Source organism: Hippocampus comes, unplaced genomic scaffold (assembly GCF_001891065.2).
Source record: "Hippocampus comes isolate QL1 unplaced genomic scaffold, H_comes_QL1_v1.1 scaffold176, whole genome shotgun sequence".
Taxonomy (NCBI): Eukaryota; Metazoa; Chordata; class Actinopteri; order Syngnathiformes; family Syngnathidae; genus Hippocampus; species Hippocampus comes.
The window spans coordinates 1659885-1674671 of NW_017805826.1; the positions used below are offsets into that span (position 1 = coordinate 1659885).

The 14787-nt window shown below is 42.3% G+C and overlaps 1 protein-coding gene and 1 long non-coding RNA gene across 2 annotated transcripts in view; one reads left to right on the forward strand and one right to left on the reverse strand.

Moving 5' to 3' along the window:
* Window positions 1-10505, reverse strand: part of LOC109526163 (uncharacterized) — a 14435-nt gene extending 3930 nt beyond the window's left edge. Inside the window, exon 1 of the long non-coding RNA XR_002170277.1 lies at window positions 10414-10505. This is a non-coding gene — a long non-coding RNA (uncharacterized LOC109526163). The remainder of the gene's footprint in view (window positions 1-10413) is intronic.
* Window positions 10506-13400: 2895 nt separating this feature from the next.
* Window positions 13401-14787, forward strand: part of LOC109526162 (delta-like protein 4) — a 10263-nt gene continuing 8876 nt past the window's right edge. Inside the window, exons 1-2 of the mRNA XM_019887265.1 lie at window positions 13401-13808; window positions 13901-14152. Of these exons, the coding sequence (XP_019742824.1) occupies window positions 13755-13808; window positions 13901-14152 (306 nt within the window). The 5' untranslated portion in view covers window positions 13401-13754. The remainder of the gene's footprint in view (window positions 13809-13900; window positions 14153-14787) is intronic.

Consider the following 14787-nt stretch of genomic DNA (forward strand, 5'->3'; position numbering starts at 1 on the left):
ATATATATATATATATATATTACGTTGTCGCGGCCCGGTAGTCCAGTGGTTAGCACGTCGACTTCACAGTGCAGAGGTACCGATTGAACACACTGAATTGTCCCTAGGTGTGAATGTGTGTGTGTGTGTGTGTGTGGATGGTTGTTCGTCTCTGTGTGCCCTGCAATTGGCTGGCAACCGGTTCAGGGTGTCCCCCGCCTACTGCCCGAAGACAGCTGGGATAGGCTCCAGCACCCCCCGCGACCCTGGTGAGGATTAAGCGGTTCGGAAAATGGATGGATGGATATTACGTTGTCCACTGGAGATGTGTGATTTCAATGTGGGCGTGGCCCATTGAGTGACATCAGGAACATGGCTGCTTAGCCTTTGTTAACCTTCCAGAAGTGAGCTTTGGGCTGCTTTAGCTGCTTGCGACTGACTAACGTTAGCAGCAAAGATGAATGGACACAGAGTCAAATGATTTGAGCAATGAAATGGCAAGTCTGACCTGAACTGTGGCCATGCAGGTTGGGGTGAAGAAATACAGATGACACGGAGAACAGCACGGTTCAGGGTATACGAGGCAGGCTAATTGATGAGCCTATTTGTTTTCACTGTGTCTGGATATAGGCACGCGGAGGAAAAGGAAAGCCATCTTCAAGGCCGCCGTGTTTGTGTAGTGAGGACAGAGGTGAAATGTCAGGAAGGGCTTGAGTTTGGGCTCATTAAAGTGCTCCCTGTTTGCCAGCGACTTCCATCATGATTAAGTGTCTCTTCGGAGGGGATCCTGGTGGGAAAATAGGAACCATGTGAAACGGGGAGTCCTGGCAAGATCAATGAATGTTAAAAGGAGTGGTCCGGGGCAGCCAATAGGGGTCAGGCAAACGAGGAAATCACCTGATGTGAGCCGGCCGAGATAAATACTCCACACGGGCAGGTGCTTCCTGAATCCTGCACGAACTGCCTTGTTTGCAGCACTTTTCCTAAAGGCACCATTCATAGCTTACTTGTGGCTCAACCTTCCATCCCTGAATGTTTCCTCTTGATTGGCGCACAAGCAAACACGGCCCTGACAGTAAAAAGCAAAATGCAACGAGAATGAGTCAGGCGATGACAAATATACAAGGCAGTAAAGATAAGTGCAACCTGCAGGGTAGCATGTTGGGTAGAAAGGAGAGAAAGTCTGTTTTTGCCGATAAAAGGGGAGATTTTCAGGGAATGATGATTGCCAGTTATATACACAACAAAAAGGGAAACACTTCTTCCTATTGGCCATCTCACTCGATTGCCTTTTTGTCTCCCGATCCCCATTTTCCTCCTCTTTCTTTCTTTTCGGCTATGCTGCTCGCTGCGTGATTGTTTTGCGCTGTCCAATGAGGAAGGAAACCAGTGTGAGAAAGTGCCTGTTCTTTCAGGACCGACAGGAATTGGCTTCATCACAAGCGGTTCCTTTTTTTGCAACTGGAACAATGCACTGGCGTCACACCCCTCGACTGGACCTCGGCATTTCACATGGAAAAATGCTCACAGAATTCCGCTCCCAGGCTCGGCGTAAAAAGGCAGAGGATGGGATGAGGGTGAGAGGGCGGGAGGTGGAGAGCGGAGGGGTTACGGCCCGAGTGGGTGAGGCGAGGTGAAGCAAAGCAGCACCCGTAGAAAAATTATGGCATGTCACAAGAAGCAAATAAAACGCTTTATACTGCCAATGCAAACCCAACTGTCGGCATAGCAGAGTCATAACTGATGTCTGTGTAATCAATCCCCATTGGCTCACACACCAAATAGTGGAACCCTTAAAAAAAAATAATAATAATAATAATAATTCTGATCAACTGAGTCTGTGTGACGGGACCATGCAGCACCGGGACAATCCTTTCTGCAAACAAACAAACAATGGTGTTGCAGGTTAGCTTAATTCTCCTCAGAGGTTATGTAAGCTTGTCATAGCACTGTGTTTATAATTACCGTGAGAGGGGACACACGGCAACTCTCTCAGAGTCTTATCACCAATGACATATTACACTGAATTTGTGCGCAGTACTGTATTTATTTGTATTGGATACTTCTGATAAATCCTCAATTTTGAGTATGTATTCCTAAAATATGGATGTTAATATAAGTGGTCATGTACTGATGCTCTCCCTCTTTGCCAGCAGATGACAAATATATTTTCCCTCCTTGCAAAACATTGAAAGCACCATTTTTATTTTTATTTTTGTCCTCCTCCTGCTGGTGTAGCTTGTAAGATCAACAATTTAGGGTCTACAGTAAAACGTCCCACACGTGCACTTACACTATTGCTGCCATTCATCACCCAGGGTAAAAAAAAAAATCATTAAGGAAACTATGAGAGGTGAAATTCTTTTGTAGAGAGTTTGATAGGTGTAATGGAGTAAATCGTTTGTCTGACTGCACTGGAAATAGACCAACTTTCTGTCTGGATGTAGTTTCTTAATGTGTGAATATTTCACAATCACTTCAGTCATTTTTTTCCACATAAGGTCAAAAGATAATACAGTACAGTATTACCTCTGCCAAGCCCAAGAGCAAAACGAGAGGTATTGTCTTGATTGCTGTTTTTTGTCTGTTTGCCTTTGAGCGGCATTACGGGAACATTTTACAACTAATTCCATAATGTGTTGGGCCAAGAACACATCCAATTGGTTCCAATTGGGGAGAAAAAATGCAAATACTGTAGAGGAATACCTTTTCTCTTCTTCCCATCCCTCTTCTCCTAACATATTAAGGAGGGTATACAAACATACAGATTTTTAACATTTCAATCAATTGTTAAAACGTGAGACCACCTACTGATGCCAAAAAAAAAAAAATGATTATGTGTGCTTGCTGCTCTTAAAATCTTTGGTGTACTCAAGGTGCCAGCTGTGTCCTCGTACCAAGGCTGACTTTGAGGAGTCAGCATGGGGCCACTTTGCAGAAGAATGAGTACCGTATTTTCTAGACTACAAAATGCATCTGATTAAAAGCTGCAAAAGCTAATTTTTACAGATAAAAACAAATGTGTACATACATTGGCCAAGATGTACTAAAAGCTGCGGGTCTCCACATAATATGGGATATTTGCAAAGAAAGAGGTCAGACACATGCATTTTTTTAAAAACCTTTTACACCGAAAGATGCTCCCCCCCACACCCCCAGCAATATCGAATGCAGATAGTTACACAGTGGTATCCCAGAAACTTTCTGAGTCACAATTGTTGTCATAAGACGCCAATTTGACGACGAGCTTTATCAAGCAACAGTGCAGCCTTTTGAAATCCATTTGTGTCGTGTTTGGGAGATGCAAGCCCAGAAACACTGTCTTCCATGGCTAGCCGTTAGCACTGACGTCAGGTGCACTGATGGTGTCGGTCGCCAAACAAACAGGCAAGCGGGGGCTGTATTTATGGCACTCTTTCCCTACATTAGCAGATAGATTCGGTCTGACACAGCCGCATACCGTTACCCACACAGACTTCCAAAAATTTCAGGCATCCCATCATGCACACTGCAACCGCAAATGCCTGATGAATATTCAGTATGAGGGCAGTTTCATTGGTCCACTGTGACTTGTTTGGTCATTACATTGGTCAGACCTGACGATACTTTGGGTAAATCTACTGACAGCTTTGAGTTGTCAGTAAAAATTCAGAAATAAATTGGGTCAAATTAAAAGCAGTGTTGTTCAAAGCGTGGACTTATGGTCCAGAAAAATACAGTTAGCGGTAATTGTTGAAGAAGAATTCAAAGAAGCAACAATTAGCTTATCTGGTACGTACAATATGATTGAAAACTGTTCTTGTCATGATTGTTTCGGTGAATGACTTGTGACAAACAACCAGTTGTCCAGTCTGTTTGTGGCCCTCCACATAACACATACAGTTTAACAAGTTTAATTCTCATGATTGTCTGCCATAATCGTTTTACAAGGGATCAACTTTTAGAGTCAGCGCGTAGCCCACTGTGAACCAGACTTAACTAACATACTAATAACACAAACATCAAGGTTTTTTTTTTTTTTTGTCAGCAGTTCAATCTTAATCAAGGTCTGCACTCTAGCGAGTGACATTCCTGCTAAATTGCAACAACAGAGCAAAAGCGAGTAGGACACATGGACATTTTCCAGAGTTCTCGAGAGATGTCAACTATTAGACATGGACAAGAAAATTGCATCGCAGAATCACGTCAGAAGAGTAAGAACACGAGCAACTTGAGAGTGAAGGGGTCGGGCTGGAACAACACCCCTCAGCCTCTGGGCCCAGGAGAGCAGGGAACTCCTCCGGAGTTACCTCAGTAACTGGGCCAAACACGTGGCCACTTTAGTCCGCTTATGGGAAACGCTCCATTGCCATCAACATGAGGCCTTGCCGCTGAACGTCATCTGCGGGGATCCAACGTCACTGAGCATCCACCAGACAAACAGACTGCATTCGGACCCTTCATCACAAGGCTCCCATCAGGAGGATGAATCAGGCATCAAAGAGGGCGAACTCAGTACGCTGCTGAGTAAGCATGAGCGTGATCAAACATGGCATCAAGCCCACCAAACTCAGTATCTTTCATCTGGCCATCATGCTGACTTGAATAGCAATTAATCAGCGCAAAAGCATTTGCATGCATTGTTTATCTTTTCCGAGTGGAGATGAGTGAATGTCCAGTATGTACATGACGCATTTGTGAGGTCAATAACAGTTCAACCTCACAAAAGGAGCAGCTTACATGAGAGTTTTCCACTGAAAACAGATCAAATGTGTCTCGTTAACATGACGTTTTGGAGGCCCCAAAAAACAAAACAAATTCAACATGGGTCTAAAAGCGTAACTTTTGGACTAAAATGTAAAAATGCTAAAAACCGCCACCTGTGAAAATGGGGGACAAATGCATGCATGTTGAGTAGGGCGGTAAAAAAATCACCCCTGACTCGTGTGACAATTCCTCGTGTGTGGATATGTTCCAGACCCGACCACTACATGTGAAAATCCGTGGTATAGAAAGACCAAATAAACAGCTTCAAAAAATTACTTTCACAAGGCAAAAGTAAAAGGATGGTGAGTGAAAACTAAATGATGGGAAAACAGGAATTTAAGTCAGGGCAGTTTCTACATGTACGCATGTAAACAAACAACGTTCCAGAGGAGCTAAGGAGGTCATGTGGTCAGGAAATGTTCGGCCAACAGATAAGACATCATTAAGCCCTGATCACGCCAAAAACACTGTCATTGACTGACATGCCAAGATTAAATGATCAGATACTAATCACACTGACAGTGTTCAATTTACAGTGAATTTCCTGCAGTGCCAGACATCAAAGTATAGCCATGATTAATGGTACTTTGATGATACTGGGTAATCAGATGAAATGTTTAGGGACACAGTTTATCAAACGTTGAACTAGACCAGAGGTTCTCCAACATTTTACACCAAGTACCACCCACAAAAGCTCCCCAAGAACCACCATTATGACCAACATTAAAATACAGTAGGCTGAAGGCGGGGATGGGCAAGTTCAACACTGGAGGGGTCACAATTTTTCATCCTCACAAGGGTCGCGGGGTTTGCTGGAGCCTATCCCAGCCGTCTTCGGGCAGTAGGCGGGGGACACCCTGAACCGGTTGCCAGCCAATCGCAGGGCACACAGAGACGAACAACCATCAACGCTCATACTCACAGTGAGGGACAATTTTTTGAATGTTCAATCAACCTGCCATGCATGCTTTTGGAATATGGGAGGAAACCGGAGTACCCGGAGAAAACCCACGCAGGCCCCAGGACAACATGCAAACCCCACACAGGAAGGACGGAGCCGAGATCGAACCCATGACCTCTGCACTGTGGCTGTGAGATTGACGCGCTAACCACTGGACCACCGGGCCACAGAGTATAAAAATAAAGTGTGCTAAAATTCTTCCTCATAGTAAAATGGCACAACTATAAAAATAAATTGTGCTAAAATTCTTCCTCATAGTAAAATGGCACAATGTGCCAGATAGTGACATCATCTTTGAGCTTGTGGTGATGCCTCCTCCATGTGTCAAAGGTGGAGCAGGTCTGTTGAATCAATAAAAGCATTGAGGAAGGGGCTGCTCCTTCTGGCCTGCATAATAATAAGCAACCTGGCAGCAACACACATGCAACTACTTGTGTGGGAATTATATCCGCGTGCTTAATTGATATTATGATGCGTTCATCTAAATGAGGCCCCATTGCTGAGTCGACATACAATCTTCCACCGACATTCAGCACTTAAAGTAAGCAGTGTGTTGTTAGTGGTAGCGATAAGGGTATATAGAGGAGAGCTGGCATTGCCGTGTTGTGGCAACACATAAGCACACGGGTGTCTGGAAAGTTCCACAAGTTCTACATGCTCTTATTACACTGACAAGTGGAATGTCAGCTTTGCCAAAGTGGGTCGTTGAAATTGTAAAAGGGCAGCATGATTAGCGGAGGTGGATTGCAAAGGGCTAATTTGACTCAAAACTCAAGTATCTTTTTGGATAAATTGTATTCACGAAGTAGTTTTAATCCAAAATACTTCTGCGTGAGTATTTATGTGAAAGAAAAAAATGGTGCGTTTATTGCTCAGTACTTTTATTTGTCAATCAATAATTGTCTTGTCACAATCGGTTTGGTTTTGCCTCATCGGAAAAACTTCCTCGATGGGTGCTAATAGATAGTGACGTTTGATTTCACCGATCAAATGGCATCAGGCAGTCAAACGACGTTTTCGCAGCTCTTTCAAAGGCTGGCCTGACTGAGTGGCGCATGACTCGTTTTACATCTCAGCCTACGAAACACAACAGCTTCATCCTGCGTTGTCTGGCTGTGCCTGCCTGAATTTAATTAATTCCGAAATTTCAGCCCATTTCTGACTTGAGGGGAAAAAAAACACCTTGCAGTAATTGTCAGATGTGATCAGTCTAACATTAGCCCTATTTTATTGTCATAAATAACTGTCAAAAAGGTATCAAGTAATTAGTTGGAGGACTAGTCTATTTTGACTTGAGTCATATTATTTTAAAGTGACAGTACTCTTATTTGAATAAAAGTTTTGGCTACTCTACCCACCTGTGGTTATTTATACATTATGTTATACTCTTGAATATTGATGCATTCTTGGGAGGTTATTTTAAAGGGATTATCAGATGAACTGGCATAGTATATCTTTTAGGCTTGATCAAAAGTATGATGAGTACTGTAATTTAAAAATGTGGTAATAGAGCCTAAATGGAGTGCATCTTTTGGGTTCAATTAGCAGAGAAGATTCAGTCTCAGTTAGGTTTCTTTCTGGTACTTGATGAGCCAAGTATTTTTTTTAGGTGGTATTTGGTGTAGAAAGTTTAAGAACCACTGCCATTAGATGAATGAAAGATTTTGACATTCTTTCACTGCAGGCGGGTTTTTAAAAGCTTTTTTTCGTTCCAGTTACAACAGGAGGCAATTACTTATCTTCAACAGCGGTGGTGTCGATATGCTCAGATGCCCAACATCCATGGACAACGCATATCAAAAGCCCCATTGATTGGCTAGACAGATTGTGGCATAGAGATCAAATGTGCTGTAAAGAAGTGGTAAACTGCAGCTCATTAAACATGGCAGGTTGACCATCTGTTGGAACTGCTAGCTCATTTCATTTTTGGCCTTGGCATAAAGACTGTTGGTGCTATTTGGAAGACCATATCGGGTCGCCACAGCCCACCTACAGAGGAGGCAAAAAGAAGTCGTTTGATTTTCTTTAGCTCTGACCAGGGCCCATGTGTTTTCAAAATATATGACGATCAACAGCATGTCAGTGTCACTGTCGGCCCATTGTGCACTTCCTGTTTGTTATTGGATGAATGATGAGAGATGAGCTGTTGCTACAATGTATAGCCAATCCAAAACATGCTGAGAAATGCTGAATGTTGTTGACATCGGTCACAAGATTATTTGTTTTTTTCTGTCCCTCATGCTTGATTGAATTTGGGTGAAAGAGCTTTTGTTTACTCTGCTCCTTATGCAACAGAAAAAAGTGGAAGCTGACTGATGTCATTTCTATAAGTGCTTTTAAATACAAACCAAGTTTTTGGGACCAATTCCACAATATGCGCATGTTTTTCATAACGTGTTTGTAAACTTGTATCCTATTTTTTAAGAACAAAGTATAACCATATTTTGTGTTTGCTGCTGCCTCTTGGCCGATCTCCCTTGAACATCTATTCATCCATTATCCAAACCGCTGATCCTCGCGAGGTTGATCTACGTTCCAACCCACACCTATGGTCACGAGTTGTGTGTTGTGACCTAAAGAACAAGATCCCGGATACAAGCGGCTAAAATGAGTTTACTCTACAGTCTACAGGGTGTCGGGGCTTGCTCTTAACCCCTCTATCCCACTGAGGGATGAACAAGTGGCAAAGGTAGAAAAATGTGTGTTTACGTCAGAGTTCATTCACAATTTCCATACGACAAGAAAAGTACAGATGAACATCTGGCGAACGTTTGCGACCCTGAATGGACCTTGATGAACTCTGACGTGAATGCCACATTCGCTACCTTTGAAAAAACTCACAATTGTTCACAGCTCAGCCGGATAGGGGCTTCAGAGATAGGATGAGAAGCTTGGTCATCCGGGAGGGGCTCAGAGTCAAGCCATTGCTCCTCTGCATTGAAAGGAGCAAGATGAGGTGGCTTGGGCATCTGAAACTGGACGCCTCTTTGGTGTGCTGTTCCGGGCACATCCCAGGGAGAGGAGGCCCCGAGGACAACCCAGGACATGCTGGGCAGACTATGCCTCCCAGGTGGCCTGGGAGCTCACTGGGTTTCCCACTGAAGAGCTTGACGAAGTGGCTGGGGAAAGGGAAGCGATCCAACCCCGGATAAGGAGATGAAAATGGATGGATGGATGAAGATTCTCTGCAATTTCTGAGGAGTTGGAAACTTCTTGTTGAACTTTTCGAACATCTTGACTCTGACAGCTCCATGATTCAATTCCCGAATGAAAGAATATTGATTGTAGACCAAACCAAACAAACTGAATCAAGCAGTTTCACATCTCTAGAATGTATACAATCCGTCCGACACGAGAGACCCTTACGTACCACTTAATTCCCCTCAGTCAGTATGCTGTGTATAAGGTCGGGACAACAGCTGAAAGGCCGTGGAACAATTGCGAGTCAGCTTTACAAAACACTGTCACAGAGAAAAATGATTTCCTATTGTGAGTACAGATGGACCCGTAGAAGTTCCAAAACTGTGTTTATTCTAGAGCAGCACTGTAGAAAAGAGCTTGTGAGATGATTGTTTGCATTGGCCCAAAGTAAAGAACCCAAATGCTGAATGCACTGACATTTAATGCCATGTTTACGGCCATTTATACAGTCCAAATATGATAAATCGGTTATCTTGATATGCAAAGAATGATTAATTATGGACAGAAAATAAAGACATTTTAGGTGCATTTGCAAGGCACCGAAATCCCCTACTGCTCAGGGCAAAGATTTCAAAACTCTTAGGCCAGCACTACCTTATGTTTTAGTCATCCTATTCTCAGCATTGTTTAGACATTGTATACAAGGAAACAGTATAACAGATTAAATTATCAGGATCATGCAAAAAAAAAAAAAAAATTCTAAAACACATCAGACATGCACTCATTAAACACCATTTCCAGACTCCAGCCCGTTCCACTGGGCTTCTGGCCATCACAATTGTAACTGTAAGTGATTTGTCTCCCGGTCTAATGTCTTGTAATTAAGTACTGCAACTGCTTGTCTAGTCTGTTTTATGATGTCTTACTCATTTGGGTCTTATTTCTCTCATCGTGGTTTTAAAGTTTTATGTCTTTTGCTGTGCTATTTCAAAAACCTGCCTTGGGACTATGGCTGAAACCTAGCATTTGTGCGAAGGCCGGCACATTTGCATTGTTTATTCTTGTGTTGATTAATGAGTACTATCAAAATGAAGGGGAAAAAAAAAAGTGAACTGCGCACCCCCGAACATTACAATGCCAACTCCTACCTGCTTATCCTTCCCCATGAACCACAAAGCCTTGTGACCAACAAACTGAGAGTCAAACGAATACAAAGGTGAAACTACACAAATTTTTCCCTCTTGACAAGAGTCAGTATCGTTAACCGTCATTGAACAAAATAACTAGGGGTGTGCATCTCACCAATAAAAGACAATTCGATACATGATTCAAGGATGGTGCGATCGATCGATCGATCTCTATTTATCAATCGATCGATAAATAGATAGATAGAGATCTAGATATATAGTGACGCCACAAGAGGTTCGCCAGGGCAAGAGGAGTCTTCTCAAGTCAAAATTTCAACAAAATCAAAATGTATTTTTTTCTTCTTAAAAAGTACATTCATGTTTCGAATAATTTCCACTGAAAGTCTGTCCTCAGAATTCAAAAACAACGTTCCTCCACATTGTGTTGGCTTCTCCTACCTGAGTCTTTCCTATCTTTTTCCTTCCTCTTCTCACTCTCCTTTAGCTCTTTTATTTCCTCGCTTTTATACCCAGCACTGCCTGCTTTAATCAAGTGGCTGAAGTAGGCACACCTGTTGGAGTTGTGTTGCATGGTGGGAAAAGTAGTTTCTGCCTCGTCAGACATTTTTGTGTGCACCACAGGCTTTTGAATGAAAACATAGTTGAATGTGTTTTATTTTAAGGCGAGACCACCTGCATTTTATAACCCGGAGGTTCTCAAACCTTTTGTGTCCAAGCAGCCCTGGCAGAGGAGGAATTTTTCAAAGGACTCCAATTCATATGAACGCCAATTTAACTTCACTGCAGGATTTTGAATTGGCCCGAAACTAAAGTAGGGATGATATTTTGAAATTATTTGCAACCCCTAAGCTACGACTCATGGACCCACAGGGGCTCTGAAACCCCTGCTGTAAACAGCCATTTTCTCCATAGCACCTATTTAAACACATGGGATGAATATTAATAAGTCATTTTCACATATCTGAACCTGAAAATTGGGTGAAACCTCTCACGGCTATTTAAAGACATCATGTTAATGAGCCAGTCAGTGTTGGGAACATCTCACATTTTAAGTTAGGTTTGAAATGTACAGTCCTCTTCTTACACTACTTTGGCCCTAACAGTCCATTGTTTGGTCCCTACTTTGGAGTTTCCAAGCCATAAGTCACAGGTAATGACGGTAGGCGATGAAGTCATCGCTATAGGAGAGCTGTGCAACCACGCTCCTTCATGGCCAGGGAACGGTGGCAAAATCCTGTTCCCTCACTCTAAATCCCGCCGGGACACGTTTGCCCTGTTGCAGGAGTGATAAAGGACACAATGCCCTGTGCCCAGCATGAGCTGAGAAAAGGTGTACAGTATAAGGCATTTGGATTTGCTCAGAAATCTTTATATACTGTTTTCACTTCATTTTTCTCTTCCCCGTTTGGAACAATTGCTCACACTTGAAAGGAGATCAAAGTGTTCTTAAAGTGGAGTGAGTGGATGTTATTTCAACAAACATGGTGCCCCTACACTTTCCAATTGATACAAATGGCTTTTCAATTGCTGACATTATTGGTTATGATGTATAATCATGAAAAACTAACAGCTGGGTGCTTAGTATTGTTTGATTTTTTTTTTCACCAACCATAAACAATAGCATATAGTCGTGGCTTTTTCTTACGCTATACAGTTCATAACTACAATGTCTATCTCCATGCAGAACTACACTACTACAATCCATATTTTGATCATTATCAAATTTGACACATTGAAAGCAAATCACCTGCAGCAAATACTTTTAAGGAAAATCTATGTGTGTGCGCGTGTGTGGGTGTACGTGTGTGTGCGTGTGTGTATTTAAGAAATATTGCTGAATAAATAATTCACAATTCAGTAAAGTTCAATGTTAATTGACTCTATCCATCCATCCGTTTTCCATTCCGCTTATCTTCAGAAGGGTCGCAGGCATGCTGGAGCCCATCCCAGCTGTCTTCGGGCAGTAGGTGGGGTAAACCCTGAACCGGTTGTCAGCCAATCGCACGGCAATAATAGACGAACAACCACCTGCGCTCACAATCACACCTAGGGACAATTTAGATGGTTCAATTAGCCTGCCACGCATGTTTTTGGAATGTGGGAGGAAATCAGAGTACCCGGAGAAAAGTCACACGGGCACTGGAAGAACATACAAACTCCACACAGGAAGGCCGGAGCTGGAATCGAACACTGCTCCTCTGCACTGTAAGGCGGATGTGCTAATCAGTTGTCCACCGTGCCAACCGCTGACCAAGTGCTCCTCTGCCGACCCAAAGAAGAAGCCACTGAGCCAATGAAAATAAACCGTGGCATACGCACTCTGAATGAAAGTGCAGCTTAACTTTGTTCAAATAAATGACCAGTCGCATCAGTGCAAGTCTTGCAGTAAGATTATATTGTGAAAACGAACATGATTAAACATCTCCAAATGGATGCATTATGTGGACCTAATTTTTTCTTTCTACCAGTCTATGACATGCTGGCTCCGGCCCTCAGCATGGCACTGAAGTCACAATCAGGTCAGTAGAACAATCAAATGCCTTATGCCTGAGCTTGCTAATGAGTTAAATTAGAAGAGAGTGAGAGTATAAGTGAGTTCTTTTTAGAGGCTACACTTAACATTGTGTGAACAATGAATGAAGGTTAATGTAACTATGAATGCTACTGCTTTGAGGTAGCTTCTGACCATTATCCGTAAACACACATTTATGGCACTGTAAGGGGAGCACTGATGTAAATATTACACTGCATTGCAATGAACACAACAGCAGTGTGTACATTTTTTGAGAATAATTTTTACTAGTAGATAGTTTGAATGGTAATTGCCTTGTATTATATACGTAGTTTCATTATCCATTTAATTCTTCCTCTTATTTATGTCCGATAAAAAAATAAAGAATTCTTAAAACTGGCTCGTATGAATTACTTACCATGATACTTTTTTCATCCATATTGCTCAGCCTTTGGCCATCAACAGCAAAAAGACATTTTAGGGCCATTGCGTTCCAGATTTCTTCAGTCATCACTTTTACGACAGTTACATTTTGTCTCAGTTCAACTCGAATTTACAAAACACATGAATGCTTCTTTATCTTATTTTTGCATTGTGATCATTTGAATCCCCTTTTTAAAAAATCCCCCAAATTACCCACAATCTATAATAGTCACCTTTTGATTGTTGCACCATAATTTCCATAAATGTAATGTTTGTGGGGCTTTTACTACGTCTGGTATATATTCCAAGTTATCTCAAAACGAAAAAAAATGTTACTTCATCAGTTGTTTTCTTCGTGCTATTCCACAGGCACTGACGCACACTCACGCTCACAACACAGAAAAAAGGAGGAGGGGTGGGGGGCACAGATGAGAGGGGGTGGTGTTTGTTGTTATGTTCCTGCCAGCTGGGGCATATATAAGCAAGAGGGGAGACGCGACTGAGTCCACAGTGGGTGACACTATGCACTGATGCTCGTCCACATGCATGCACACGCATCACTTTCGGCCACCCAAGTGTCCCTAAAGCAGCAGTACAACAGCGACAAAGTAACACAAGTGACCGGCACGATGGATGGACATCATAAAGACCGCAGAATGACTCACTTGTGGATATTGACTATTTTGATATTAGTCTAACCTCTTGTTTTTGCACTGGATAACTCTTCCCCCCGAGCTGGAGCTTCTACTGCGGGATTCTATTTATTTGCATTTCGGATCTTCCACCCGGCGGCAGGATTTGTGGACGAAAAACTTCTAAGGATACGCACATCAAGCTCTAAAGGATGGCCGTTAGGTTCACATCTACCCTCGCAATAGTTGTAACATGTTTTACTCAGGTACGGTGCGTGCGTTGTATAAGAAAAGGAGGTGGTTTGTGTGAAAATGTGTGGTTTTTTTTTCCCTTGCTGAACTTTCGCCTCGTGTCTAGGTTCTGGGGTCAGGTGTGTTCGAGATCGATCTACATCACTTTGATAATTCCAAAAGTTCGCTGGCCAGTGGAAGGAGCTGCGGCGTGAGCGGCTGCAGGACTTTTTTCACGGTTTGTTTGAAGAATTTCCAAACGGTGGTGACTCCAGGAGGTTGTCTTTTTGCCAAGGCCAGTACACCTGTTTTGGGCACCGACTCGTTCAGCATGCAGCCGGACTCCAGGTTGCGGTTGCCCCTCAACTTCAGCTGGCCGGTAAGGAATTCATACTTTCTTGCGGTTATTAGCCGACATTTATATATCAGACTTGAACATGAATATGGTCAGTGGAGAGAACCATTATTTGTGGTACGAAAAGTCACTAAATTACAGCTACTATTTTTTTATGCAAATAATAATTACAATTAATAAAATCCACTTAATCTAATATATTGAATTGAAATGATTATCACGTCTGTATAATATGGTTGTGCATGCAGCTGTACGCACACATTATACATGAAAGGAATTCTTTCTTTACACAACTGTTTTGAATTAATTCCGTAATGTGAGTAATGGTGTTAGTAATAAATATAAGAATAATAATAATCAGAAGAAGAATAATAGTAATGGTAAACTGTATGTATCCACATCGATACAGTAATTGTATTTTATAGTCTGTGTATGCATTATATTATCTATCCATTTATCTTTCCATCTATTTGTATATCTCTCTCAATCTACATCTATTTTTATATTTCTCGATCGATATCTATTTTATATCTATCCATCTACATCTATTTTTATATCCTTACCTATCTACATCTATTTCTATCTGTCTTTCAGTCTCTCTCAGTCTGCGTGTGTGTGCGTGCACGCGTGTGTGTGTGTGTGTGTGTGTGTGCGTGTGT